At 49.9% G+C, this 25517-nt stretch overlaps 2 protein-coding genes across 4 annotated transcripts in view; one reads left to right on the forward strand and one right to left on the reverse strand.

The window, feature by feature from the left end:
• FRMPD1 (FERM and PDZ domain containing 1) overlaps positions 1-19383 on the forward strand; it is a 41438-nt gene extending 22055 nt beyond the window's left edge. For 2 of the 3 annotated variants that reach the window (XM_063320811.1, XM_063320812.1), the window contains exons 7-17: positions 49-156; positions 4036-4131; positions 5815-5940; positions 6992-7111; positions 8224-8360; positions 9563-9689; positions 10089-10184; positions 11433-11615; positions 12033-12180; positions 12870-13673; positions 14940-19383. In XM_063320811.1, coding sequence (XP_063176881.1) covers positions 49-156; positions 4036-4131; positions 5815-5940; positions 6992-7111; positions 8224-8360; positions 9563-9689; positions 10089-10184; positions 11433-11615; positions 12033-12180; positions 12870-13673; positions 14940-17272 — 4278 coding nt within the window. In that variant the 3' untranslated portion in view covers positions 17273-19383. The remainder of the gene's footprint in view (positions 1-48; positions 157-4035; positions 4132-5814; positions 5941-6991; positions 7112-8223; positions 8361-9562; positions 9690-10088; positions 10185-11432; positions 11616-12032; positions 12181-12869; positions 13674-14939) is intronic. The other variant, XM_063320813.1, reaches the window with a different exon arrangement.
• Positions 19384-19519: 136 nt separating this feature from the next.
• TRMT10B (tRNA methyltransferase 10B) lies at positions 19520-24893 on the reverse strand. Its single transcript, XM_063320815.1, has 8 exons — positions 24592-24893; positions 24401-24509; positions 24190-24314; positions 23487-23639; positions 22639-22717; positions 21730-21797; positions 21299-21422; positions 19520-20252 (listed from the first exon to the last, which is right to left on the reverse strand). The coding sequence occupies exons 1-8, from the start codon at positions 24736-24738 to the stop codon at positions 20095-20097; spliced, it is 963 nt and encodes a 320-aa protein (XP_063176885.1). The 5' UTR covers positions 24739-24893; the 3' UTR covers positions 19520-20094.
• Between the last annotated feature and the right edge of the window lie 624 nt (positions 24894-25517).

Raw genomic sequence — 25517 nt, forward strand, 5'->3', positions numbered from 1 at the left:
TCTCATGAGACTGACTGAGCTGCCGACTGAGTGCTGTTATTTTTTCAGGGCGGGCCTAAGTCATCATTTCTTACTGCAGAGAAGAGGGCAAGGCTGAAAACAAACCCCGTGAAAGTACGCTTCGCAGAGGAAGTGCTGGTGAATGGACACACACAGGTCAGTGGGGTGCAGCTGCAGCTGGGCGCCGTCAGCACTGCGTGCTGGGAAGAAACGGGCCATTCCTGTGGGCAGATACCGAGCTGGGTTAACATGGGCAGGATCTCCACAGGGTGGCTGCACCCTCACTGTGTGAGTCTGCCCTGGATATGCATCCAGGCATCTGGTCCCAACTTGTCCCCTAGGCTCACTGGTGATCAGGTGTAAATGCTGGCACCTCCAGAGGGGTTTGTCTTTGATTCGCTTACTTAGACTTATGGAAAATACCTGCATGTACTGCTTTTGTCCGTTTACCATCAGGTGAACTTTAAATCAGCATTACACAGCTGTGCAGTGTAGTAGTGATCTGCTGAGGTGCCAATCTCTCCATAGTAAACTTAGACTGAAGTATGGGCATGAGAAATCCTAACCCTACAGTTGAGAGGTGAATCCTACTGTCCGTGCCAGGTTTATTTGCTGATGTTCAGGTAGCAGTGTTCAGGTAGCACTGTGTTCAGAGAGTTTGGTACTGGTGACTTTGCTTTACTATTAAATTTGACATATGTTCTCTAGCTGATAGGGTGACAGCTTGTTGTGTTCCACATCCTTGCAGCAGGCTTCCACAGAGCATTCACAGCTGCCTCCATAATAGACTCTCTGTAAGCTGAGCCGATCTGTTCTTATGTGAAACAAGATCGCAGCTCACTGGAGGAATGCTGCAAATTTATCACAGGGTTTCTAGCACTACTAACAAATGAGCTGGGTAGATATGGGTCTGCCTGTACTAGAAAAGGCCAAGAAGTGAGAACACTTGTAGCTTCCCTGAAATGGGAGCAGCTCTTAAATGCTTCCTTTTTGTTTCTGTGTTATCTTACTAAGCTCAGTGTGGTTGGGATGGACTGGGGTCAGTTGGGAGTCTTTAACTCTGTTGAATTTTCCTTTTTTCCTTTCCATTAGGCCCTTTTCTTCTTCTCTTCTAGGCTGTCTCTTGTTTCCCATCTCTGGCAGTAGGGAGGTCTCCCGACCCAGCTAAGGCAGGTGTTTCCTTTTCTCCCCCTGCACCAGGGCAGAGGTGCAGCCAGAGATGCCATGGATGTCACCAGCCTATTAGACAGGCACAATGCAAATGCTTTGGCACCTGTGCCTGACTCCAGGCATGTCAGGACTCCTTCTCCGGCCTGCTCTTTAGAGCAGGAGAGGTTCAGGTGTGACTCCTGACACATTTGCTACATACATCTCTCTAGACTCTGGGATCCTTTCCTTCCTGCCAAGTTGTTGCCAGATGTGCTGGAGCTGCTGCAAGGCACATCTCTGCTGTACCAAGGGCTGTCTTCACATCCCTCAGATCTTAATGACAGGTCTGTCTGGGACCTGCCTGAGCATTATGGCAGCTGGGCCACCCTTCCTGACAGAAGCCAGGTACTGGACCCCTCATGCAGCTGGGAGACATGACGCTCAGGGACTAGGGAAGAGAAGGATGTGCTCTGGAAATGGTCCCAGGCAGAGATGACTGAGAGGCCTTGGGCAAGGCTGATCATGGGATACAGACAGACCTGAAAATGCCATCAGACTCTGTTTTTTCTTATAGGTGGAGGTTCACGCTAGTTTCTGCTTGGGAGCTTCCATGGAGCTGTTTCAGCCAGAGACTGGGCACTGGCGTTGCAGCACATGCAGGTCTCAGATCTGTGCCATTGACTTACTGATTGCAAGGCAGGTCTTGAGAGGTCTGAAGAAGGCACTTATGAAGGGGACGTTGTACTTTGTGCTTCCTACAAAGCCTCTATCAGTTCTCTGCTGAGCTAAGTTAATTATACCAGCAAGTTCAGAGGAAGGGCACAATCAATATATAGTTTGCTATCCATTTAATGAGAACATAAAGGTATGAGAAATTTATTTGTCTGTTGGGGTCCCACTGGTGTTAGCTTCCCTTTTCACCAGTTGGATATGGACCCTGTTTTGAACAGTAAAATATTAGCACAAAGGAAGAGTAAATAAATTTGTTGCATATTTATGACTTCTTTCTGGAAAAGCACTATTCACTTATAGACAGCAGCTACTCTGAGTGTTTTAGAACTGCTCTCCTTTCAGTGGACTGATGTATTAAGACAGCCAAAATGGGTATTATGGCCCTGAAAAACTGCAAAGCCTCCTGTTTCAGTAAATATACTACTCTTCTCATCTTAATGGAGCATTGCTAAGTGATCTTTGTGGCAACTGGAAGGAACCCAGAGGCTGCCTTCTGCAGTTGAAACCTGAAACTCCAGTTTGGGAACATAAATTGTTTATCAGCTGCAATGCTATCTGGCCTCCATTTTCTGTTGCAAACTTATTATGTATTCCTATATAACTGAATGATATGCAAGAGACAGGTCCCTCAGGATCCTCAGGTCAGCATCAGTCAGTGTATTATTAGAAGCTGTGGGCCTAGCTGTAACATGGAGTAAATCAACCCTGCACCAGACAAAACAGGAGGGGTACAGCTGCGTAAGCCATAGCAGCAGCTTTGAGCATTAATTCGTAGTAGTCTGTTAGAGCCTGCACAAAAGGAGAGAAATCCTATCTGGGTGTTCTGGCCAGCTAATTGGATCTGACCAGGAGAGTAGCGATATTTCATTTGTAAATGAGTTTCTGTATAGATTTCAAGTTCTGCTGTGTGCTGGCTGTACAAGACCCCATTCATATGATAATCCGAGGCTGCGGGAGCTACCGGAGAAAATGTGCAGTTGGTGCAAACCAGCATCACTTTTCTGAAATTGATGGGGGACCTGTCAAAGATGCAATGTGTTCGTGCTACTTCGCAGGAAGGAGTTAGAGCTTGGGCTTGGGAATAGTGGCAATATTCACTCTTTTTTCTCAGTGATGACTGTAGGCAGCTTGAACCCCACAAAACAGGGAGGGGAGGAACAAGGAACAAGATTCAAAAGTGTTTTATGTTTGTTCTGCTAGTACTTCCAGGGTATATGGGCCCTCTTATCAAGAGGAACCAAGGCTGTGAGATTTATAAGGTGTTACAGGAAATGAAACATAGGAGAGAGCGTCTTAGAAATGTCTTTCTCAACCTTGAGATTCTCATTACATGGAGAAGTAAACATTCTCGGCACTGAGCAACAAGAATAAGGCTGAAAACAAGAAGGAAGGTGCAAATGAGCTCTACTAAAGGAGTAAGGTGGAAGGTTGAAAGGTGCAGCCCTAGACAGCCCCTGAAGGACAGAGGCCAAGTTCCAAGAGCACCCAACAGAGGTGCTTTTGCTATGGGAGTCATTGCCTTGCCTAATGCATTTGAGACCTATCTCAAGAAATTCTGGTTACATCATCTGTTTGGGAAGTTCAGGAGTCACAAATCTTAGTGGAATGCTCAGTAAAAGTACCACTGCACGTTTAGCGGAATCCTACAGCCTTCTGGTGGTGTGCAAAATATATTCACAGTAGCATACTACACAGTAGCATACAGGGTTTGTGTAGCTCTTGAGCTGAAGTCATGGCTGCTGCCAGTGGGAAGTGGTCAGTGTTGGGGTTATTGCTGCCTGGTGCCCAATAATGGGAAGATGTCTTTTCCAGCAGACATCGCTGGTTTTCCAGTAATGAGCAGTGAGGATGGCTTGCAGCTTTCAGTACCTGCCAGATCTTCCTGTGCCATGTGGGAGCTGAACAGTGGGCGTATCTGGGCCACATGCAGCTATTGCACTGGCTACAGTTTTACGATAAAGGCATTTGTTATGCTCTCTTTCCCTTGTTCTGTGCCAGAAGACTAATCAAGGAATAAAGCTTGGTGCCACAGAAGAAGATTGCAAAAGCAGAGAAAGATTTTAATTTATACCAGGATGTCCTGTGTCAGGCAGAGCAGCCGGATGCCCGGAGACTTAACGTCCAAGAATTAGCGCTGTTGCTTTTGTTCTACAGGGGAATTCTCTTCTTTGTATGCCCAACGTTCTCAAGGTATACTTGGAAAATGGACAGACGAAAGCTTTCAGGTTTGAGACGAGCACTACTGTGAAGGTAATGATGCTTGGTTGTCTGTCTTTGTTCTCACCACCTGAATTCAATCTAGCAGCAAAGGTGCATGCAGTGGAACTTGCAAGCGCTTGGTTGTATTCGCCACCTAGTGGGAACTGGAGTGCTGGCTGATGCTGAGCTTGCTGGATTTTCCATGCTCTTTCTGCAGAGGAGGTGTTGCTTTGGTTCACCTCTGTTTTCTTAGCAGCCAATTTTATTTATACAATTTTATTTATAATGCACTGAAAACTTTGCTCAAAAAGGAGTTTATTGTCTAGTTCATCCAAACTTGACAAAACTGTTGTGGTCTCTCATGCAAGTAAGTCTCTGCAAGTCTTGTGGCTTGCAGGGCAGAGAAAAAGAAAATACTGAAATAAAGCAAGGAGGTAGTAAGGAAAGGGGAGATGAGTTTTAAAGAGAGATATGAATGCCCACCTGCAAGGGATTAACATCTAAAAGATGGATTAATTCCTCAGGTTTGAATTGAATTGCTTACCTCTGACCTGAAACAAATTTTTCCCTACTGAAGTTGAGTGCAACCCTCACCAGCATCCTCACAGAAACACTCAAATGGGTAAAATGCTTCCTAAGTTAAGTGTTTTCAAAAGCTCCTCTGCTGTTTGAGAGATCTTTGCTTAACACTGAGATGAGTCAAACATTTATGCTTACCTTAAGAGATTTGAGTGAGTCAAAGGAGTTCTCTTTCAGTTGGTACTCAGTCAAGTAATGTTTGCCAAAAATAAACTAGTTATTTCCATCACACTTAGTATTCCAGCAGATTTCTCCATACAACTGAAACACCGATTCAAATTTGGTAAGATTTTTACAATTATGCTCTCAAATTCTTGTTTATTGGTGGGGAGAAGTGTTTTTCACCAGTTCTTAGTAGTTTCTTCACAAAGTGTCATAGCATTATAGAAAGCTAGAATGGCTAACAGCAAACACTTGGATCAAGTGTGACAGAAAGTGCTTAACACCACCAAGCTAAAAGCTGTAAGGCCAAAACTTTCAGCATGAAGCAGCCCACGACATGCGACTCTAGGAAATGGATTTGATGCCTATTACACCTTGAAGTTTGCATCTTAATGCACTCTTACCACAGCAAGTTGCAGTTTCCCTACCTTGTCCTCCTGGTCTACTGAAATGTATTGTCCTCCCTTTATCTGTGCTTTCTGTGCTTCTCCTGCAGTTCCCTTGAATCCCTTCCTTACCAACTCTCTGGCATCAATGGATGTGGGTGGCTCCAACCACCATCCTGCCGACTGCCTGGCTGGCATACTGTTTTGTTGCTCAGACATACATCTGGAAAAGCACAGCAGCTAACCGCCAAGCTCGTGCTTGGTGTCCCGAAGAGGCTCCCATCTCCCGTACCTCCACTTCTGATGAACTTGCAGGCTTTTTCTGACACTGAGACTTCTGTGGTTTGTCTAGGTCAATGTGTTCGAAGCTGTCGGTGAAGAGGGAAAGGCAGCACATCGTAGAAGCACTGGTTTCCTGTGAAACAGCACTAAAAATTTCGCTCTGTTGCAGCACCAGAGAACTTTGTGTCTCACCACTGCCCTTTTAGTGCTGTCCACACAGCTGCCAGTGGCAGGCTAGAATCATCCACATTCATGCAGTGTGCTAGCAGTGCTCAGCAACTGTGTCTAAATGCTGTTTGACCATCTGTGTGCCTTCCCTTCCCAGGACATTGTTCTCACCTTGAAAGAGAAGCTCTCCATCCGGAGCATTGCGCACTTTGCCCTCGCTCTGGAGGAACAGTACAATGTGGCAAAGATCCACCTGCTGCACGAGGAAGAGCTCATTGAGCAGGTGAGGAGAGCCCCTTGCGTGCCCTGGCAGCTGTGCTGGGGGTGGGCACCACCACCAGTGAACTGTGGCCAGCGAGGTGCAGAGAGAGGTGTCACAAGAGGGAGTCAGCTTGGCCCCATCTGCAGAAGTGCTCTGCTCTTTGCTCTGTTGCACATGGTACCACTGCATTAACTGGAGCCCATGGAGAAATGGTGCTTTCAGAAGCATCTCACTCTGTTTAGAGAGCCCACAGAGCAATACCCAGGGGCTGGTATTGCTTGGACCATGTAGGGGATGACCATGCTTTGTGTCACCTGTCAGATAGGCTGATCTACAGAGGACTATTTGAGACAGTCTTAACATAGCTGTGTACCCAGGTATTTACAGTTCTCTCGGTAGTCAGAGAGTTAGCCCAGCCAGGTGCCACTGTGATTAAATTTTAAATCAAAAGTTTGTGTCCTGCAAACATGATGTTAACTCTGTTAGTAATTGTGTTGCTGTGCTCGTAATTCTGGACTAATCTAATTTGTGAGAATGTGCCTACCTGGGAGCCTCATCACCATGCTGTTGACGTTGTTGATGACCCACTGTAATGCAGAGAGGTTCGGTAGCTAACACTGTCCAACCACTGAGCACATGTCCCTCAGAATTTCTGCTTTGTTTCAGTTGGTGAGCCCGTATGGGATTTGCCCAGAATAAAATATGCTAATGTATAACCCAGGGGTCTTAACATTGTATTGACATTATGATAATGATCCAAGTGTCTGTTTAGGGCTGCTGTATCTTGTGACTGAACTTAAAAGCAGAGAAGCTTGCCCTTTCCTCTGTCATTATTATAAGGCCTTGAAGTTTCTGTCACAGTTATCCTGCAAGTATATGAGATCAACGGTTATTTATTGAATTTTTGCTGTCGAAGGATTTCCAAGCCACCACAGGGAGAAGCAAAAACCAGAAAAAGAATTGAAGATAAAATTACAAACACTAGCAATGTCTCCGTGTATTTGCTAAGGAAAATGGCTAATCTGCAGCCATACAGCAGTAGTTGTGGCATGATGCTGTTTGTCTGTTGCAGGTGGTCCAAAAAAGAGAATCTCACGACTACCGGTGCCTCTTCAGAGTTTGCTTTGTCCCAAAGGATCCCTTAGACCTCCTGCAGGAAGACCCAGTTGCCTTCGAATATCTCTACCTGCAGGTGAAATCAAGGCATTCCATGCTTCAGGATCTATTCTCACCCAATTCTCACTTCTGCTTTAAACCAAAGCGTACTTCAGGCCACTTCAGTTATGTGAATGTGAAAGGCAGAGGACTTAAGAACAGAGCATTTGGATTCAACTTGCCTGAAATCCTTGAATCAACTTATATAGAATCATAGAACCATTTAGGTTGGAAAAGACCCTTGGGATCATCGAGTCCAACCATCAACCCCACTCTACAAAGCTCTCCCTTACACCACATCCCCCAATACCACATCTAAATTACTCTTAAACACATTCAGGGATGGTGGCTCCACTACCTCCCTGGGCAGCCTATTCCAGTGTCCGACCACTCTTTCTGTGAAGAATTTTTTCCTAATGTCCAGTCTAAACCTACCCTGTTGCAGCTTGAAGCCATTCCCTCTTGTTCTATCGCCAATTACCTGTGAGAAGAGACCAGCACCAACCTCTCTACAATGGCCTTTCAAGTAGTTGTAGAGAGCGATGAGGTCTCCCCTCAGCCTCCTCTTCCTCAAACTAAACAGTCCCAGCTCCTTCAGTCGCTCCTCATCAGATTTATTCTCCAGGCCCTTCACCAGCTTTGTTGCCCTCCTCTGCACTCGCTCCAGCACCTTGAGATCTCTCTCGTATTGAGGTGCCCAGAACTGGACACAATACTCCAGGTGTGGCCTCACCAGTGCTGAGTACAGAGGACAATCACCTCCCTCCTTCTGCTGGTCACACTATTTCTAATACAAGCCAGGATGGCATTGGCTTTCTTGGCCACCTGGGCACACTGCTGGCTCATATTTGGCCGCTTGTCAATTAGAACCCCCAGGGCCTTAAACAGAAATGGTCCCAACACTGAGCTGTGAGGAACACCACTTGTGACCGGCCACCAGCTGGATTTAACTCCATTGACCACCACTCTTTGGGACCGTCCACCCAGCCAGTGCTTGATCCAGGAGATATGCTTGGCTTTTTAACAGAATGCAATTGAAATGAGCTGGGTGGCTGCCTTTATTTGACACATGGTAGTCATATCAGAGGTCTTATCCTGACTTCTTCCTGAGCTCCCATCATCATGCTAACTCAGCTGTGTTTGTTCCAGAGCTGCAGCGATGTGCTTCAGGAAAGATTTGCTGTGGAAATGAAATGCAGTGTGGCGTTACGTCTGGCTGCTCTGCACATACAGGAGAGGATCTATGCTTGTGCTCAGCCACAGAAAGTATCCCTGAAATACATTGAGTAAGTTCTCAGATTTCTGTCTTATGTTGTGACTAAGCCTGGCAAAAGAAGGAGCCAACTAGAAGTGTCATCAGCTCTATGTTTGCCCAGTGTTTAGCTCTGGACAGAAGAATGTCTCTGACCGAAAGAGGCTGCAGTCTCTTAGTTGTGCCAGTCATTTTAGGGCAGCATGGCTTCACAAGTCTCCCTTTCTTTAACCTGCTGAGCTGCTTGAATAATAAGGACAGTATAACACCTGGGCATGTCCCTAAGCAGAGGGACATCCTGATCTGTCGCTAGAGCAGGGACATGAAATTGCAAATCTCTCACATTGCTATGTTACCCAGGCTGCTCCTGCCAGTATACTAAGATTTGTATGCTGTAGTTGAGAGAGAGGATAATCATCAACTTTGCGTAGGCATTACTTTACATCCCTTCATCCACCAGAACTATATCAGAAATACCTAATTTCAGTATAAGTGATAGGTCCTGTGAAGTAATGGGATCTGGAAAAAAATACCGAAAAATGCTTTCACAAGCAGCAGGTGTGCTGTGCTGCATGTCAGTACTGTTAGAACACACTTGCCCTGCTTTAAGAACTTGTGATGGGCCAATCATTAAATAACAGACATTTGTGTGGTAACTGCAGCATTGAGCCTCCACCAGCCCGTGCAAGCGCCACCGATTCCTTGCATACGGCCAGACATACCCAACCATGTGCAGTTAGTGGAGAGTGAGAAGCGACTACAGATAACTGCAGCATTGTTAGTTCCTGCATATTTAACACTTGCGCTGAATAAACTCTTCAGCAACAAAAAATGGCCCACACTTTTGGGTCTAGGGAACTGGAGATGTTAAAATGTAATAATCTCGTAACGAAAGAAAAGTGAATGTAAAGACAGAATCTTCATCCTCTGGTGGCAAGGACAGATTGGGACTATTATGCTGACTAAATTTGTAGATTGTCTTCTGTATAACCATGTAAAAACAGGCATTCTGCATGAAAGCACATATTCATCCAACCCCATGTGCTGACCCAGTAGCAGATGTACACAGAAGTGAATTCAAGTGAGGCAGTCACATTGCATGAGCTGTCCGGACATGAGGCTCCGTGGTGCCTTTGCCCGTCTCTGCCTCTGGCCAGCTGCCTTTCTGCACATTCCTGTCTTGCTGGGGGACAGCACTGCTGGACCCCCTTTGCTCCCTTCCCGTCTTTCTGGCAGGAGGGACTGGGGAATTGAAAACTTCATCTCACCAACTTTGCTTCGAAACATGAGAGGGAAGGATATCAAGAAAGCCATCAGCTACCACATGAAGCGGAACCAGGTGCTACTGGACCCTCGTCAGAAGGTAGTGTGTGTCCCCTGGGTTCAAGGCGCCCCCCAGGATGGTGGCAGTGTCCCTCATGGCCAAAGAGGCAATGTCTTTCCTCCATGAGTGTTCTCTCTACGGGACCACTTGGGGCTTTTCTTCTGTCTTTTCCTCTCGTAACTCCCTCTGCTGCGCACGCACCCTAATTTCCCTGCATAGTGTGTTCTGTTATGTTGCAGTTTGCTTGTGGCATTGCCAAATGGCAAATGTGGTAATGTGGGATGGTCCTGTACAGATCTATTGCCTATCCAGACCGAGCTAGATGTGTTGGTGAAATACTAAGTCCTGTATGAAAAGAACATCTTCTAGCCTACAGGCTGTCAAACCTTAGTCATCTGTCATGTTTCTAAACAGTATTTCTTCTCTTGCAAAATGAAGCATATGCTCGCAGCAGTCCAAGTGCGCCTGAGCTACCTGCAAATACTGGGAGACCTGAAGATGTACAATGGGAAGATCTTTAATGCCACCCTCATGGTATGAGTGCTGTTTATTTATGTAATTGGGTTTTGGCATACTGTCTTATTGCCTTGCTTTGTGCATCTCTTATGGCAGCGTACTTGGACAATAACTGCAAAGATAGGGCACAAGAAGCAGTTTTAACCCTTTTTCTTCACCAGTGGGTAAGATCATGTCTTAACCAAAGTAAACCCTATCTAAAGCAGAAATGTTTAAATATTTTTCTAAACTGATTGTTGATGTGAGATTAGCAGCCTCTTACTGAGTCTCCTTCCCTGTCTGCTTTAATACTCATAGAAAATATAACATTAGCTATGGTGATGCTGTTTCAGACAGTTCCAGTCATACGACTTTTCCCTGTCCTGGGACATCATGATAAATATTGCCAAGGGACTGTGCTAGGGTAACACAGCCTAGTTCCATTGAAGTGAATAACATACCAGCCTACACAATAATTATGCATATTCTTTCTAACTGAAAGTTGTGACTCTTGCTCTTCAGACGAGATCTGTCTAGATTTTATGTGTCATAAAGTAATTAAGAGATCGGGGAGGGGTATGTGTGTTCATAAACTATTGAAAAGATACTGCCCACGCTTAAATCTTACTGTAAAAAAGAACACAAGAGGTTTCTTGGGTTGTTTTTTTTTGCATGTCCCTACTTGGATCTGTGCTGAACTGTGGACCACAAGCTGCTTTGTACAGAGAGTTGAGCAGTGTAGGTAGGTCTGAACCAGAGGATGACCTTACTGATGGGTTGCAGTAATGCCTAGGTTTACACTTGTGTGAAAATTTAAATGTTTCTGACAAATTATATGGGCGTTCATTAATTTTTCAAGTGTCTGATCTTAACAGAAAGCGCTGACATTTCTCCCTAAACCAAAAATGCCTTCCTGAAGTTTCTAGCCAGCTCCAGTAGGTCTCGCTAGGTCCATCTGGCACAGCCTGCCAGATGACACTTCTGATAGCAACCTGCTGCTGACCACCTCTTTGGATCTGCTAGATGGCTGGTGCATCTCTGGGGCCACCTGCCTTGGTGGCACAGAGAAACTGGTGGTCCCCAAGCCAGAGAAGAGAACGGCCGGGAGCAGGTGACCTGACAGCCTGTAAGTAATGAGGGGCTCCCTTTGCAGCTGGTTACAGCCCAGCTGTAGAGTCCAGTGCTAAAAGATACCAAAGATCGGGTGGCTGAGGAGTCCCTGCCCAGCACAGGTGAATGGGTTCCTGCTTGGATTTTTGGCTACAGATTTAACCTCTCCCCCTACAGCTCCAGGACAGAGAATCATATGTTGCCTTGCTGGTGGGTGCCAAGTATGGGGTGAGCCAGATTATCAATAATAAGCTCAACATCATAACAAGTCTGGCAGAGTTTGCAAACATCAGCAGGATGGAGCTTACAGAGGAGTCTGAAAAAGTGAGCATGGTGAAAATCTACCTGCAGGACCTGAAGGTAAGCAGTGCTTTCACAATGGCCAGCGTGTGGCTGTGTCAGGGCCACAGAACACGGGGAGAGTCATTCACACCATCTGTTCTTTTCAAAATCTGACATTTAGCTGATGGTGTCATCAGTACAAAAGGCTTAGAATAGACTCGGAAGGGAAAGCTCGTAGGAAAATACAAAATGACTGAAGTGTTTCTTCCTGCTGTCCTCCATCAGTGAGACATATCAAAGAAACAAAATGCAAGAAAAACAATTTCTCTTCTTTCATTGTGCCTCATGCACAAACAGAGCGCTCTGCAGTGGTGGCACTATGGGAGAGAGGGATTGTCTTTTCAGTATGCAGCATGTTCCTGCGGATTGTGGTACAAGCAATATTTGTCTATTTTCTCATTTTTTACTGTTTTCTCCCCTTTCCCCCCAAAAAAGCTGCTGACTCTGCTGCTGGAATCAAACAGTGCAAAAGATCTTGTCTGCCTCATCGTTGGCTATTACAGACTGTTCGTGGATGCAAATGTCTCCATATTTACCTGGGGAGAGAAAAAACAGCAACTGCACCGTGTCTCAGCCGAAGAAGGTTAAAAAAAAAACAGCCATTTTTTTGCCAAAGGATGGGGAGAAAGTGGGTGGATCCTCCAGCATTAGAGGTGTTATTCCTTCCTGGGAACAGCATCATGCCCAGGGATGTGCAGTGGCACCTGCAAATTATTAAGACTGTCAGCCTTGGTGCAGGCAGTGACAGGTTTCCATCAACCCCAGTCATGTCGGGCAGGAGAAGAGCCGCAGTAATTGTCAGCTTTTCCCCAGAAGTGAAGGCTAGTGCCTGTCATTGAAATGGCAGACCTGTCACTAACCAGTTGTGCTCTTTTACCAACCTGCACAACTTCCCTGCTGCTGGCATGCCTCAGCCAGGAGAGAGAGGATCTGTTTGACATGCTGTCCTGTCCCGTGTCAGGATAACTCCAGCTTCACAGGGATTGCAGACGGAGGCTTTAGGCAGTGAGTTAGCTGGCTCCTGTTCTGCAGCTCTCTCTGGTACTGGTCTGCCATAAAACCAGGCAAAGCAGGCAGGAGGGACCAAGCCTCCACTGACAGGTTATGGCCCCGCAGGTCAGATTGCATCTTCACGTTATCTGCTGATGAGCAAGTGAGGGCAGAGCTCTCTGGGCTTTGTATCCCCGCTGTGCAGGCGAGTTTGTAACCCTTGTCTGGCTGTTTCTCCTTGCCACTGCAAAGGACCAGCTGATCGTTATGTTTCAATCCCAGGGTATGAATCTCGAACCTGCAGTGACTCTGAAGACTCCTGGGAGCTGGATTCCTCCTCAGAGCATTGCTTGGACCATCCTATAGCATACAGCAGTGCCCATCAGGAGAAGCTGGGAGAGCTCCACAACCTGGAGAAGGACAGCACAAAGCCCCGAGCTGGAGGGAGCGACCAGTGCGATGGGGGTGACAATGCAACAGACAGCACATCCGAGGCTTCCGATTCAGCCAACACTGAAAGTCGAGGGTTTAAGACGAGTGGCTCCAGTGACTCTATGGATGCACTAGAAGAAGATGAGTTGGAAGCTTGCTCTTCCTCCAGGCCAGAGTTCTTCCACTTCTACACACCAACAGTGCAGGAGATGAGCAGCTCAGACAAGAGCTTCTTCCCCATTCATGCTGCAGGAGGCTCCAGCAGGGCAGAAACCAGAGACTACTTCTGTTTCTTGAAGGTACCGCATGCAGAGGCGCCTGGGTGTGAAGACAGTCCCTCTGAGCAGAGAGGGGAGGACACTGCTGCGTCTGTGCTGGAGACCAAGCTGTCTGAGACAAACACCATGGGCTACTACAGCCTATGCTACAGCATATCACCTGCAAGCAGTGTGGAAAGGAACAACATCAGTCGCAGCCCTCAAAGAAGCCTTTGGAAAGATGGGTCTGCCCACGAAGAGGTACCATGTGGGGCAGAGCAGACGGCAGAGGCGAGCAACCTCATTTTGGAGCCACCCCCAGGCTTTGGTGACACCAGTTCTGAGGAGGAGTTCTATGATGCTGCAGACAGGCTTAGCCCTCCGGATGCCTTGGCAGGTAAACCACCACCCATTTGCTGCAGGTCACCTTCCTTCCACCCCCTGGGCTAGGCTGTTGCCTGTTTCCCCCATCATCCTTCCTGGAGGGATCATCTTTCAGCTTGTCATAGTTTTCCCAAGATTTTTGAAGGACCTTTGTACACCTGTTCTTCATAAGCCACTCTTGAGCAGAAATACAGTGGATGTGCACACAGTGGTCAGAGCTGCAGCTTTGCAGGGAGTTTTGTCATCACATTCAAGCATTGGATCCCAGAAAAAGTCAGTTTTCAAATGAGTTTGGCATTCTGGAAAGTCCCCGTGTTTCTGCAGGAATTCCAGAATGCTGATGTATGGCTCTCCCTGATCCTGAAGCTGGCATGCTGCATAAGGAAGTTCTGTGCATCCTTCTATGTAGGCAGAATCTTTGGTGATGAAGAGTGACGAGTCCCAGAAACACAACAGAACACAGATATGTGTCCTTGCACTGACAGGGAGCTTTATGGCAAATATTCCCACTGTCAGGCAGTACCTGTGCTCTGCTGTCTTGTTTCAAGCTGAGGAGAGCTAAAAGCTGTAAAACATTATTGTTCCATGCTCCCCCAAGATTAAAAGTAATTTTTGGGTCAGGGGCGTGTTATGAAACTGGGTGGAGGAGTCCTGCGGCCGAGCAGGTCCCAGTAGTTGGAGGATTCTTGTTTCTGAAATAACCAGCTCTTTCAACATTAACTGAAATTCTTAAGACTTTGTTTTGTGTAGTTAGAACAATTTTGGCTTTTGTGCTCATGCATGGGAACAATACCATATTCAGGCACAAAACTGTAATCTCTGGAAATTTTTATCTTCTAAATATCCAGGCTGGGAATTTCTGATAATGTTTCCATTCAGTGTTAATAAATCTACAGCTGTAGGCAGTGGTCTCTGGAGTTGCTGCTAATATCACCAAATTTAACTTGAGAATTATAGCTGTACCTGCAGTCAGACCAAGTGACTCCAGTAAACAAAGGGAAAGCCTATCCAGTGCCCTTCATCACGAATCCTGGACTTCAGTCTTTGTAGCCATGGGCCCAGAGTCTTTATTTTTCTTGACATAGCTGGTCCGAAGTAGGTGCTTGATCATAACGTAAGAAAGTTTCCTTTGGCACTTGGGAGCCAGCCTTTGCTGCCAAACATCTATGTCTGCAATTGCAGGACCTGTGTTAAGAGATTTTTGGCCCACTGCATAGATAACATGGATATTCTGCTGCGTGGGGCCATTTCCTGACTTGCATGTTTTTTTTCTTGCCAGCAGGCTACAACATGACGTCCCAGGAGGGTACAGACAACTCCTTCTGCATCCTAAAGAAACCAAGGTGTTACAGCCTAGGGGAAAACGTGATCACAAGGCAGACAGCAAGGGAGAAACACAGAAAGGAGAAGGAGCTGACATATGCCAAGAGCCTGAGGAAGAGGAGATCTTTCCTGAAAACCGATTACACCTCACAGGTCTCTTTCCCCTTGGCTTTGCCAGGCTCTCTGCAGAGCCGCTGCTCTTGGCCACCTGCCCCCCAACTCCTTGCTCAGCTCCCCGCTCCACCCTCCTCAGAGAACATCGAAAAGGATGCAGAGCTGGGACTTCTTGCTGCCACCCAGGCCCAGAGAGATACTGCTAGCATAAACCCATCCTCTGACCCGATGGAAATGGAGCCTGACACCATGGAAACAAAATCAGTGACTGATTCAGTGGTTTCTTCCATTTCTGCTCTTCGCCTGCAGGGTGACCAGCACCCGGAGGAGAGTGCAGGCATTGCCATACATGTGGACGGTGGCCTCCAACCTGCACATGCTGTACATCCACCTTTCCTGTCCCTGGAGGAACCTGTGCCCCTTGCTGGGGGACAAAGCAGAGCTGCCCAGGAAAGTTCCTCCATGAAGACAAATACTGGGTGGCCAAGTGAGGAGAGCTGTGTGGCCACTGGAGGCTGGCCAGCCCGAGTAGCACTGGAGGATGTGGGTGAGGCAATGGCAACCCAGCACAAGGTTAGTGATGTACCCCCATCCCTGGACCAAGTGGTGACCTCGCCTGCTAACAAACACACACTGCCACCATCAGCTCATGGCCCCAGCGTGGCCTCTCCCCATGAGGTGGCCCAGGACAAGGAACTGCTCCCCACTGCTGGGAGGCAAGCAATGTCTGAGGAGCCTGTCCCAGCTCCCTGTGAAGAAAGAAAAGCTAATTGTGACAGCTGCGCTGAAAACAGTGGTGACAGTGCCTTCTCACAGGCAAAAAGCAGACAAGTGATAAACAAGGAGGCCTTACAGAAAGTGCACAATAAAAATGTCGGTTTTCCAGATGCAACCCAGCTCTTAACAGATTGCAGCAGCACTTCAGGGGTTATAACTCGCCTCTCCTGGCTCTCATTTGGGGTGAGGACAGACCTCACATCTCAGAAAAGCGCAGATGTCCCACTAGAGCTTTTGGCCTCTCAGAAGAGCAATGGGTGCCTGGAGGCTGATGCTGTCGGAAGGGAGATGCAAACATCCTCAGCTGGACAACCCATTGAGAGAGAGGTGGTAAGCAGCCTGGGGCTGGATAAAGGAGAGCCCAGAAAAGATGGAGGAAACGTGGCTCCCAAACAGCCACGGCCTGTCCAGACTCCTCTTCACAAAGAACAGGCTACTGAGGTGGGGAAGGATGGTCCTCTGACTCCGTCTCTAGGGCTTTCCATCTCCTCAGGCCCAATACCTTTAGGCTTGTTGGGGAAACGAGCAGAAGACCAGGAGGCTTCAAAACACTCCTTCCTATGCTTTAACCACAAGAAGGATGAGCAGACCCCTTCTGACCCCATTGTGACCAGGACCTTGGGTTTTCCCACAGCAAAGATGACATCTCCACCACAGGTTGGGATGGACAAGTGCAGCTGTCGGCTGTCCTATATCAGCTGCTTCCACAGGCCTGCAGACAAGGGGGAATGTGAAACCACCATCCCCATGTGCAGCACGTTTCTGGGACCCCTCACCACCCCACCATCCAGCAGCCGCAGTCTTCTTGGGACCCCTGTGGGCAGTCACCCAGTCTCCATTGCTAGGGATGTGGCATGGTGGGACCCTCATGTCCAAGCCCTCAGCCAGCTGAAGGACCAAGCACGGATGAGCCCTGCAGATTTCTCCTGCTTCCTAGCCTACACCACAGAGCTTCAGGAGGTTGTGGGGAAGCTCTCTGGGAACCAGGCAACCCACCTGCAAGATCAATGTGCAGAGCAGGGTGCTGAGAGTAAGGGTGCCCTTGGCTTAGCCTGTCGGGACCTGCTGTCCAGTTGCCAGGAGCTCCTGAAAACAGAGCAGCCCCTCAAAGAGTTGCAGGGTGCACTGAAGGTGACATTTAACCACCTGGTTCAGCTGGCAGTGGCCTGCTTCCAGGTGACGCACTGCCAGCTGTGCAGGCAGAGGCAGGAGGAGCTTGGGGCTGCGCTTGTGGATGTGGTGGGCACCTACCACCAGCTTGTGCAGGCTGTCCACCAGCAGCTTTGCAGGCAAGGCTGCCCAGATCTGGGTGCCAAGCTCCTTGCTCGCCAACACACAGCTCTTACAGCTGCCATGTTTTGTCTCCTGCAGCAATTCAGGGTACCCGCCTTGTCATGATGGGGCTGTTTGGTAGCACATGAGTGCACTGGGTGGGGAAGAGCCCAGCCATGTTCCCTCTGTCCACTACCAGGGTCTCCCACACAGGATGTTTAGTCCCACAGTGTGAGAATGGTCACGGAAGGACGTGTCCACGCATGTCAGCTTAGCTCCACCAAGAGCTGCCCTGTCCAGGGGATAGTCATGGGGCAGGGCATACTGCTCTCCAGCTTAGCTTTCTGTAATTCTGCGTACACAGTCCGTATGTAATATGCAAATTCATAGAGTACTTCAGTGGCTTATGTATCTTGCCTGGGGCTTGTCCCTCATCTCCCAAAGGCCTTGCAGGTGGCCAGTCAACAAGGTGTTGTCTTAGCCTTCTTCTGTCGCCTGTGGAGAAAGACAGGAGCGTTTTGCCTGCCTTTCCTCACCCTCCTGACTCTCCAGGCAGACTCTGTGAACTTGAGTGATGTCAAATCCCACCCAGGCCTGACATGAAGGAACCCAGGCTGCTTTGTTCACCTTCTGTAGCTGAGGGTGTGCCTGGACTCGTAATGGAAACCTCTTTGGGAACAAAGCTGTGCTATATTTAACTGCTTTTCCTTGCAAGGGCTGAAGAGAGGGCTGTCCCAGGCCAGGGAGGCAACATCATATCCTGCTCTTCTGATATGGTTTCTGCGTGTTACCCTGCTCTTCTATTTCCATTTGCTGATGCTTGAGAAAGTTCCTGATTAGACCCCGCCCCTCCCCCGCCATGCTACTTTCAGATCTGTGTCTTCCAGAAGGAACATGTAAGCCCAGAGACTGAAATGCCACCTTCATTGGTGACCCATTACGCTGGCCTCCTGAGGAGAGGGCAAGCCCCTTTTCCCAGTCTCATCAGTAGCTCTTTTTCTGTCACGTGCGGTATATCCCTAGCTGAGTATGAGCTGTTAGCCCTTGAAGGTCATCTATCTGTGCATCCCCAGTGAATCAGCATGCCAGTGCTGGAGGCATGACCTTAGTGTCTCTGATGAAGCAGGCAGAGGCAGGTCCCCATTGCTGGTGTCTAACCGAGGGGCTTGTTGGGGAACGGCTGGCTTTCTCTGAGCGGTGCCTGCAGCAGGAGTACTGCATGACGAGCTGTTGCTGCAGCCAACTGTGCTCAGGATGGAGGAGTCTGCACCAGAGGAGCATGGGCGGGCCACAGGAGGCAGCCAGCTCTGCCACATCTCCCCAAGCACAAGGGCAGTGTGGGGACAGGCTTGTCTTGTGGTTTTGTAACATCTGAGGGAGCGCACCCCCACTTTTTGCTCATTCTTTAATGCTTCTGGAGGGAGAAAGGCAAGTTCTTGCAACTGAAGCCTGGTGTGGAAAAGGACGGCACCTGGGGCAGAAGGGACTGCTGCAGCACCCCTACAAGAGCTCCCTAACCAGGTAGACTCTAACAGCCAGGCAAGCGAACACCCACAGGAACCTGGCAACCTACAGCAGCCCTACGCCAGGTCCCCAACAGCTGCTGCTCTCACAGTGTGCCCACAGGCAAGCTAGCTACCCAAGAGCAGTCTGTTTTCCTGGCCACACAAGGACAGGGTGGCGGAAGTACTTCAGCCACTGGGGAGGGCAGCACTGCCAGGTGGTTTGGGTTAGTGTATTCTGCTGCCTAGCAAACTCGGGCTCAATTAGAAAGTTTAAGTCTCTTATGCTGAAGCCCAAGTGCAGACCTTTAACTACACACCCACAGCTAATGAGCAGGGGTACAAGAAAAGCGAGACCTGGAAGAGCCCATGGGACACGGAAAGAGGGCACAGCAAAGCAACAGGGACCAGCAGACACAAATTGAGTCTACATAGGGAGCAACAGCCAGTGTCCACCAACAGCTTCTGCTGCAGCAGGCCCTACTGACGCTGTAGGCACTGAACTCCAGGTGTTGTAAAAGGCTCTTGATGTGAAGGAGAAATGCATAAGCATATGAGATAGTGGTTTACCTCAGAAGACGTTCAAGTCCTTCCACTGGTGGTTAGACATAGTCATCAGAAATAAGGGCTTTTTTTGTTTGTTTGTTTTTTTTTTCCCAGCAACAACGTGTGAAGTAACATATCAGTTTAGATGCATGAAAAATGCTTTCTGCTGTGCCCATGAAATACATCACTGCTGTTTGTGCAGGACACAGCCAAATCCCAGGTACCTTTCCAGGAGCAATGTCAGGGTTAGTGAACATCACACATCAGCATGTGTGCTGGGGCACACATAAAACATGCATGCAGCAGTAACTGTAAGGACGCAATGGGAGTTTAAGAGTAAACATTTTATTTTAGATTAGATGCACAGGATTAGCTATAGGCTTCAACAACTCACCAAGTCGCCAATTCAACTGGTTTAACATTGTTAGGACGTGGCGCACGTGGGAACTGTTTCTCCACTGGGGAATCACTTCCCAACTTGTGTTACCCAACTGGACCAGTGCCGTCCTTTTCCATGGGAAGGAATTTCCCCCGCCAGTGAGTTTTGCATTCTAACTTCACCTTACTGTTTAATCAACATGAAAGAAATACCTTAAAGGTCTCCTCCCGGTCCCAGAGAAGTGTAGATGCAAGAGTTAGAAACACTCTAACAAGCATCTGCAAAGCAGCAAAACTGAATTCCTGCCAGTTTTTACTTGATCCCAGGGCTCCATTGGCTTTTGTTTTCTGTTCAAAAAGAGGAAATCATTTCCAGCATTGTACTGCTGAGGTAGAATGTGTCACTCTTGGCAAGGTCCTTAGAGAAGATTTAAGCGGAGCTGTTTTCTCTACACACATTCATGCTGGTGCCTCTGCTTGAAATGTGGAGTTTGCCTCTCTTGTCTGCACAGCTCCTCAACATCACAAAATAAAAGAGTTTTCTTGGGCATTGTCATGCTGAGGTATTTTCACTTCTTTCACTGCATCTGGTAGCACATAGCCTTTTCCAGAAGACACTCCAGCTTTCAAGGCTGATGGCCAGCTTCGGGTCTCATAGTAAGTTGATAACACATCAAAGACTGTCAGAACAGAGAGATGTACCATGCTGTGATACCAGTATCAGTCAGCAAGCTCTACTGCTCCGCTGGCTGCAAACCATCAGGAAATTATAATAACGGATCCTAGAGAAGGTTAGCATGGGGTTTGCGTTCCCTCTCATTTAAAATCTGATGAGCAAGCATTTAAGGCAGCTTATCTAGAAGCAGATGACTATTTTGAAGATGACTTTGGGGAGCTCTGCCTAGAAAAAGCAGAGGCCATGTCAAATAAAGGAAGATGCCCCCAGTCACCACTGTGACTAACTTGTACTGCTGGTCTGTGCTGCTGATGACAGTACATCCATGGTGGGTCATACCTGATGTGCTTCCACCATCGCTTCTCAGATGCTGTGTCTCCACATCAGGGCTCCCTTGGGACACAGTGGTCTCTAGCAGCTAAGCTTGGTGCTCTGCAGAGTCCTCAGCCACCTCCTCGGCCTGGTGCCAACAGAGATGGCAACAAAGTCCTCATGCCAGAGGCAAGAACTTACTAGAGCTGGCCTAGGACATGAGACCCCCCCCATAGTCCCTAGCAGAGAGGCGTTCACATTACAGAGCCACAGACTACCTGCAGAGGTGGAGGAGCATCCACTGATGTCACCAGGTCATGGTCAGGACATGGAGCCATCACAGTGGTACAGCACACGAACACTCCACCCTGGTGTCGTAAGCCCTGCTTTGACTGAACCTGACACGGCCTGAAAACTTCTGTCCTTCTCCCTTGCCTGGGACCTTGTGTAACTTGTAGCAACAGCAGCCTCCTCACATCTCCCCACACCAGCTGTTCACTGCTCTGTGCAAAGCAAGAGTGATGCAAGTCCTGCTCCTCTGAGAATGGGCTGATGCAGAGAAGCACACAAGACCTTAAAATGGGAGCGGCATGGATAAAACCTAGTAAGAAAAACTTCTGCTTCCAGTGTTTTTCCCATTACTCAGCACCAGGCCTCCATTTTGAAAACTCTGCTGCTTGACAGCCTCCCCCCCTCCTGCAGCCCAGGCAAGTTATAGGACATGGCTTAGCCTCTCACCTTGATTAATTGCCAGTGTCTCTGAGTGGTAGTTCTTGGTGTTAACAGCTTTCACCATATATTCCCGAATGGGGAGGCGGGCTGTTTGCAAGGACTGCTCTTGTGCCCTTTGCAGAGTCAGCTTCTGCAAGGGAAACAAGAACAAGGTGCCCAATGTGCACAAACTTGCACGTGCAAAGCAGGCACATCATTGTGGATACAACCAGCTACAAAGCCGAAAACTGCTCTGGGGCTCATTTCACCCAGACTGCTGCAGTCTCTCTCAGCCTGGTACTGGGTCCAGGCAGAACCCTGAGGAAAAACGGATGATGGCACAATAGTTGTCTCAAACCGAGGCGGCAGCAGCACTGGGTGCTACCAATGGGACATCTCAGCTCTTGTGAGAGAATGGCGCAGACAGCACCTTCAGGTTCCCACAGGCTACCACCCACCTTGTGAATACTTTCATCCACCAGGCCTCCAAGGACGTACACTTTACTTGGATCAACATCTTCAAGGACTAGAAACAAGAGAAGCACTCACTCAGCAACATGCAACAGTAAAATCCTGCACCACACCTTCCCCCAAGACAGACCCTACACTCATGAGAAAGCTGTAGCCAGCCTCACCCTTCACACTGGAGCCTCAGGCCGTGCAGGAGGCTGAGGCTTGAGATGGAAGTGTCTGCCTGAATCCGCAGGCAGACTGGAAGGGAGAGATCAGACACAACCCAAGAGCACAGAGTGCTGGAGATACCACACACTGCTCCCGTGAACCAGTGTCTGTTCTGAGATGTGACTGATACGGTCAACTGTGCTCCACAGACACTTCCCCAGTCTCAGAGTCGGCTACTAAAACCTTCCCCCACTCCTACCACACTCTTTATCAGATTAAGACACTTGCATAAAACAAGAAAGGGATCTGCATCCCCAGGAACATGTGGCCGATTAGAAATGGAGGAAGAGGACAAAATAAACACAGCAGCAAATTAAGCAATAAAGGGAACGTTGTAGCTCCTGCATTAGAGAAAGATGTAATTTAGACTGTATTCAAAGCTGCCACAGCATCTCCACTTTGCCACTTCGTAGTATTACAAACTGCAGGGGAACTACACTCAGGTTTTAAGTTAAGTCTGCTGCAGATGACACACAGCCCTGACTCAAAACCTCATTCCCTGTCGAAACAGATTGAGATATGAATAGATTTAGCATCAGACCTAAGAACACAGTATATCTCATGCAATTCGAGACAGTGAATGCTTGGAATTGAATAACCTGAAGTAAGAAATAGTCTTTAAAAAAAAGATCTTAAAAATCAACCTTTTGCCCTAGTTTCCCTGTGCCTAAAGCAAGCATATTTACCGTTCTCAGAGTCAGGAGTGAGATAAACAATTGCATCTAAAGGAAACAGGTCCAGGTAACTTTCTTGAGTTGTATCCATCTGAAAAATGCAAGACGGGAAGAGAAGCAGCCCATTAGCCCAAACTCCACCTGACAGAGCAAAACCCCCTCTCAGATACGGAAATATACCAGAACTGACACTACTGCCTTAGGTGTTTAAACTCCTACAGGTAGAGTGGGCTTTTTAATTTGGAAAAAGTTTCTATATGGGCACTGAACAATACATATCTCAAGATCCATTAAATTATCTTCTCATAAAAATTCCTAGACATGGTTTGAGGAAGGGAGATCAGCAATAGTTGCCTAATTTTAAATGAGATCCTAATTCTTGAGAGATTCAGGAATCTCCACTTCAGGTGGTTTTTTTCCCCTGTTACCAGATGCAACCCCACGCGCTGTAGAACACACAGCTCAATGTCACTGCCACAACCTGTACGTGTGGGCTTTCTGCTAAGTCAGGCCAAGCTCAGTACAAAACTCAGGAGAGGAATGCGTGACCTGCCCAAAGCCTGACCAAACTTATGCGTCTGCCTGTCCCCAATATCACACGTCTCTCTGCAGAAGTAGCATCTGCAGAAGGATTTCTCCTCCTGCACACAGGAGGGACACGAGCTCCAACCAGGTGGCCTTGCACATCACCCCATTATCTGTCAGTTCTTGTCTCCTGCCAAAGGGCAAGAATATCTGTCCTTAACCACTGTCACTGAACTGCATTCCCACCATCCCAGCCCACCTCTGCCTGTTCTGGGCCAGCACTGTGGCTGTGGGGTGCTACGAGCCTTAAAAGCACTATGGTCAGAGACCCTTACCAAATAATTGGAGAAGCCGTCGTTCATGCGAAAACACTCCTCATAGATCAACGAGCCCACCACAAACTCCGTCAGACAGAGCCAAAACGGCTTCTTGGCCCGCTTGTTTGCCCCATAGAGTCTCCTGATCTGGGAGGCGAGGCGGCTTGTTTCCTTCCAACAAATAACAAACACAGTGACCCACAAGCCTAGGGGCAGGCTCCGTTCTGGGCCTGCAAACATCCATCATGCCTGTGTCACCAGCCGGCTGCTGAGGTTGTTCTGGGGGGTACAGCTCAGCTCCTCTGGGTCTGGAGGAAACCCAGAGAGCCAGCTGGGTGTGCAGCCAGCCCATGCTGGAGACCCGGCAGCCCAGACAGCATGGACAGAGATGGGAGGGGAGCCCCCAAGGCTGAGCTCAGGGGAGCTGCTGTATGTGCATCCTCACACATGCCTGCTCGAGCTGAGCTGGAGGGTTCCTGACTTTGCCAGCACAAACAGAACAAACCAGGGACCCCCCCCAGCGACCTCCTCTCCCTCAGCCCCACTTCAGAGGGCTCCCCTTTGCTCCCTCCCAGCGATCAGCACAGGGCAGGACACGGCACAGCAGAAGCAGAGAAGGACAGGGAGAGGAGAGGAGCAGCCAACCGGTCCGCGTCAAGGCTGCGAGGGGGCACGTCCAGCACCTCCGAACGGCGTCCAGGCCGCCGCAGGTCCCCCGTACCTTCTGCGACATGCGGTGGACCAGACCGAGGTCCACGCAGAGCCGGGGCCCCGACGCCCGCGCCTCCAGAAGCCGTTCTTTCACCAGGGCGGTCGCGGCCCTCCCGCCGTCCTGGCCGGCAGCACCTGGGAGGCAGAGCAGAGAGAGGGCAGCGCCGGGCCCCGGCCCGGTCCCGGGCCCCTCAGCGGGGCCGCCCCACTCCGCGCCTCACCTCGGTCCCCGGCGTGCCGGGCCCGGCTCCGCTCCCGCTCCTGCCGCCGCTTCCTCCTCTTGGCCGCCAGGACCCGCTCCCAGCGCCTCCGCTTCCGCAGCGCGTTCCTCTGTGGAGCAGTGGGGCCTCAGGCCTCGGGCTTCGGGCGCCGAGCCGGGCCCGCCGGCCCCCGCCCTCCCCGCGGCACCTACCGAGCACGGCGCCACGCCGCCCGCCCGCCCCGCGCCAGGGCTGACGGCCGAGGGGTCGATCTGCAGCAGACGGAGAGCCTCACAGGCAACCGCTGCCTCCCCCTCGGCCTCCGCCGATGGGTACCCGCCATCGCCGCCGCCCGCCATCGCCACTGCCGCCGGCGCTCCGAGGCGGGGCCGCAGCCGGGGCCTGGCACGGAAGGGGCCGGGCCGGGCGGGGCGGGGCCCTGCTGTGAGGCCGGGCCAGGGGGAGGTGGATGGGGCCAGGGGAAGGCGGGAAGGCCAGGCGGGGTGAGGCCCCGAGGGGAGGACGGCCCAGGAGCGGCTCCCTGCTGCGCGGCCTGCGGCTGCGGCCTTCCCGCCCGCCCGTGAGTAGGGGCTCGGCCCGGCGAGGGGGACGCCCCGGGCGGGGGGAGCCGCCCCGTGGGGCCGGGAAGGCGGCAGGGCCTCTGTGCGGAGGGATGTCCGAGCGGCGGTGGCGAGCGGGCGCTGTTAGCTCCTGCCCCGTCCCTCCGGGCAGCCTGGGCCGGGACCGGTGGCGGGGCCCGGGCGGCCCCTCCGCGGGAGGAGCGGCGGAGCCGGGGTGTCCCGCCGGCCTCGGCCTTCGCGGAGCCGTCGGGTTTCGTGGAGGCCGCCAGTCCCGCCCCGCGGCAGTTTCTCCTCGGTCGCAGAGGGGACGAACCTGCCAGGCCCTGGCGCCCCGTCCCGCCGCGAAGCTGCTGCTCCCTGTCACGCACCCGGCGGCCTCCGGTCCCCGGCACTCGCCATCCCAGCGACAGAGGGAAACCCGCCGGGCCCCTCCATGGGCTGTGCAGGGCTGCCTGGTTCCCAACGCGGCGCAGGGCTGACCCTGATGTGGTGGGAATCTGCGCTCTCAGTGGCCCTAAAGCTACTTGTTGCACTTACCCCCTCAGAAGTTTCATTTC

This window comes from Chroicocephalus ridibundus, chromosome Z (assembly GCF_963924245.1).
Source record: "Chroicocephalus ridibundus chromosome Z, bChrRid1.1, whole genome shotgun sequence".
NCBI classification, from domain to species: domain Eukaryota; kingdom Metazoa; phylum Chordata; class Aves; order Charadriiformes; family Laridae; genus Chroicocephalus; species Chroicocephalus ridibundus.

Bases quoted from the DNA above. Each gene is read 5' to 3' on its own strand.
- TRMT10B (XM_063320815.1), bottom strand. From the start codon at position 24,738: ATGGCGGGCGGCGGCGATGGCGGGTACCCATCGGCGGAGGCCGAGGGG. The intron at 24,315-24,400 runs GTGAGGCGCGGA...TCTGCCTCCCAG, and splicing joins CCGGCACGCCGGGGACCGAG to GTGCTGCCGGCCAGGACGGC. The intron at 21,423-21,729 runs GTGGGTGGTAGC...TTTCCCTTGCAG, and splicing joins TGGATGAAAGTATTCACAAG to AAGCTGACTCTGCAAAGGGC.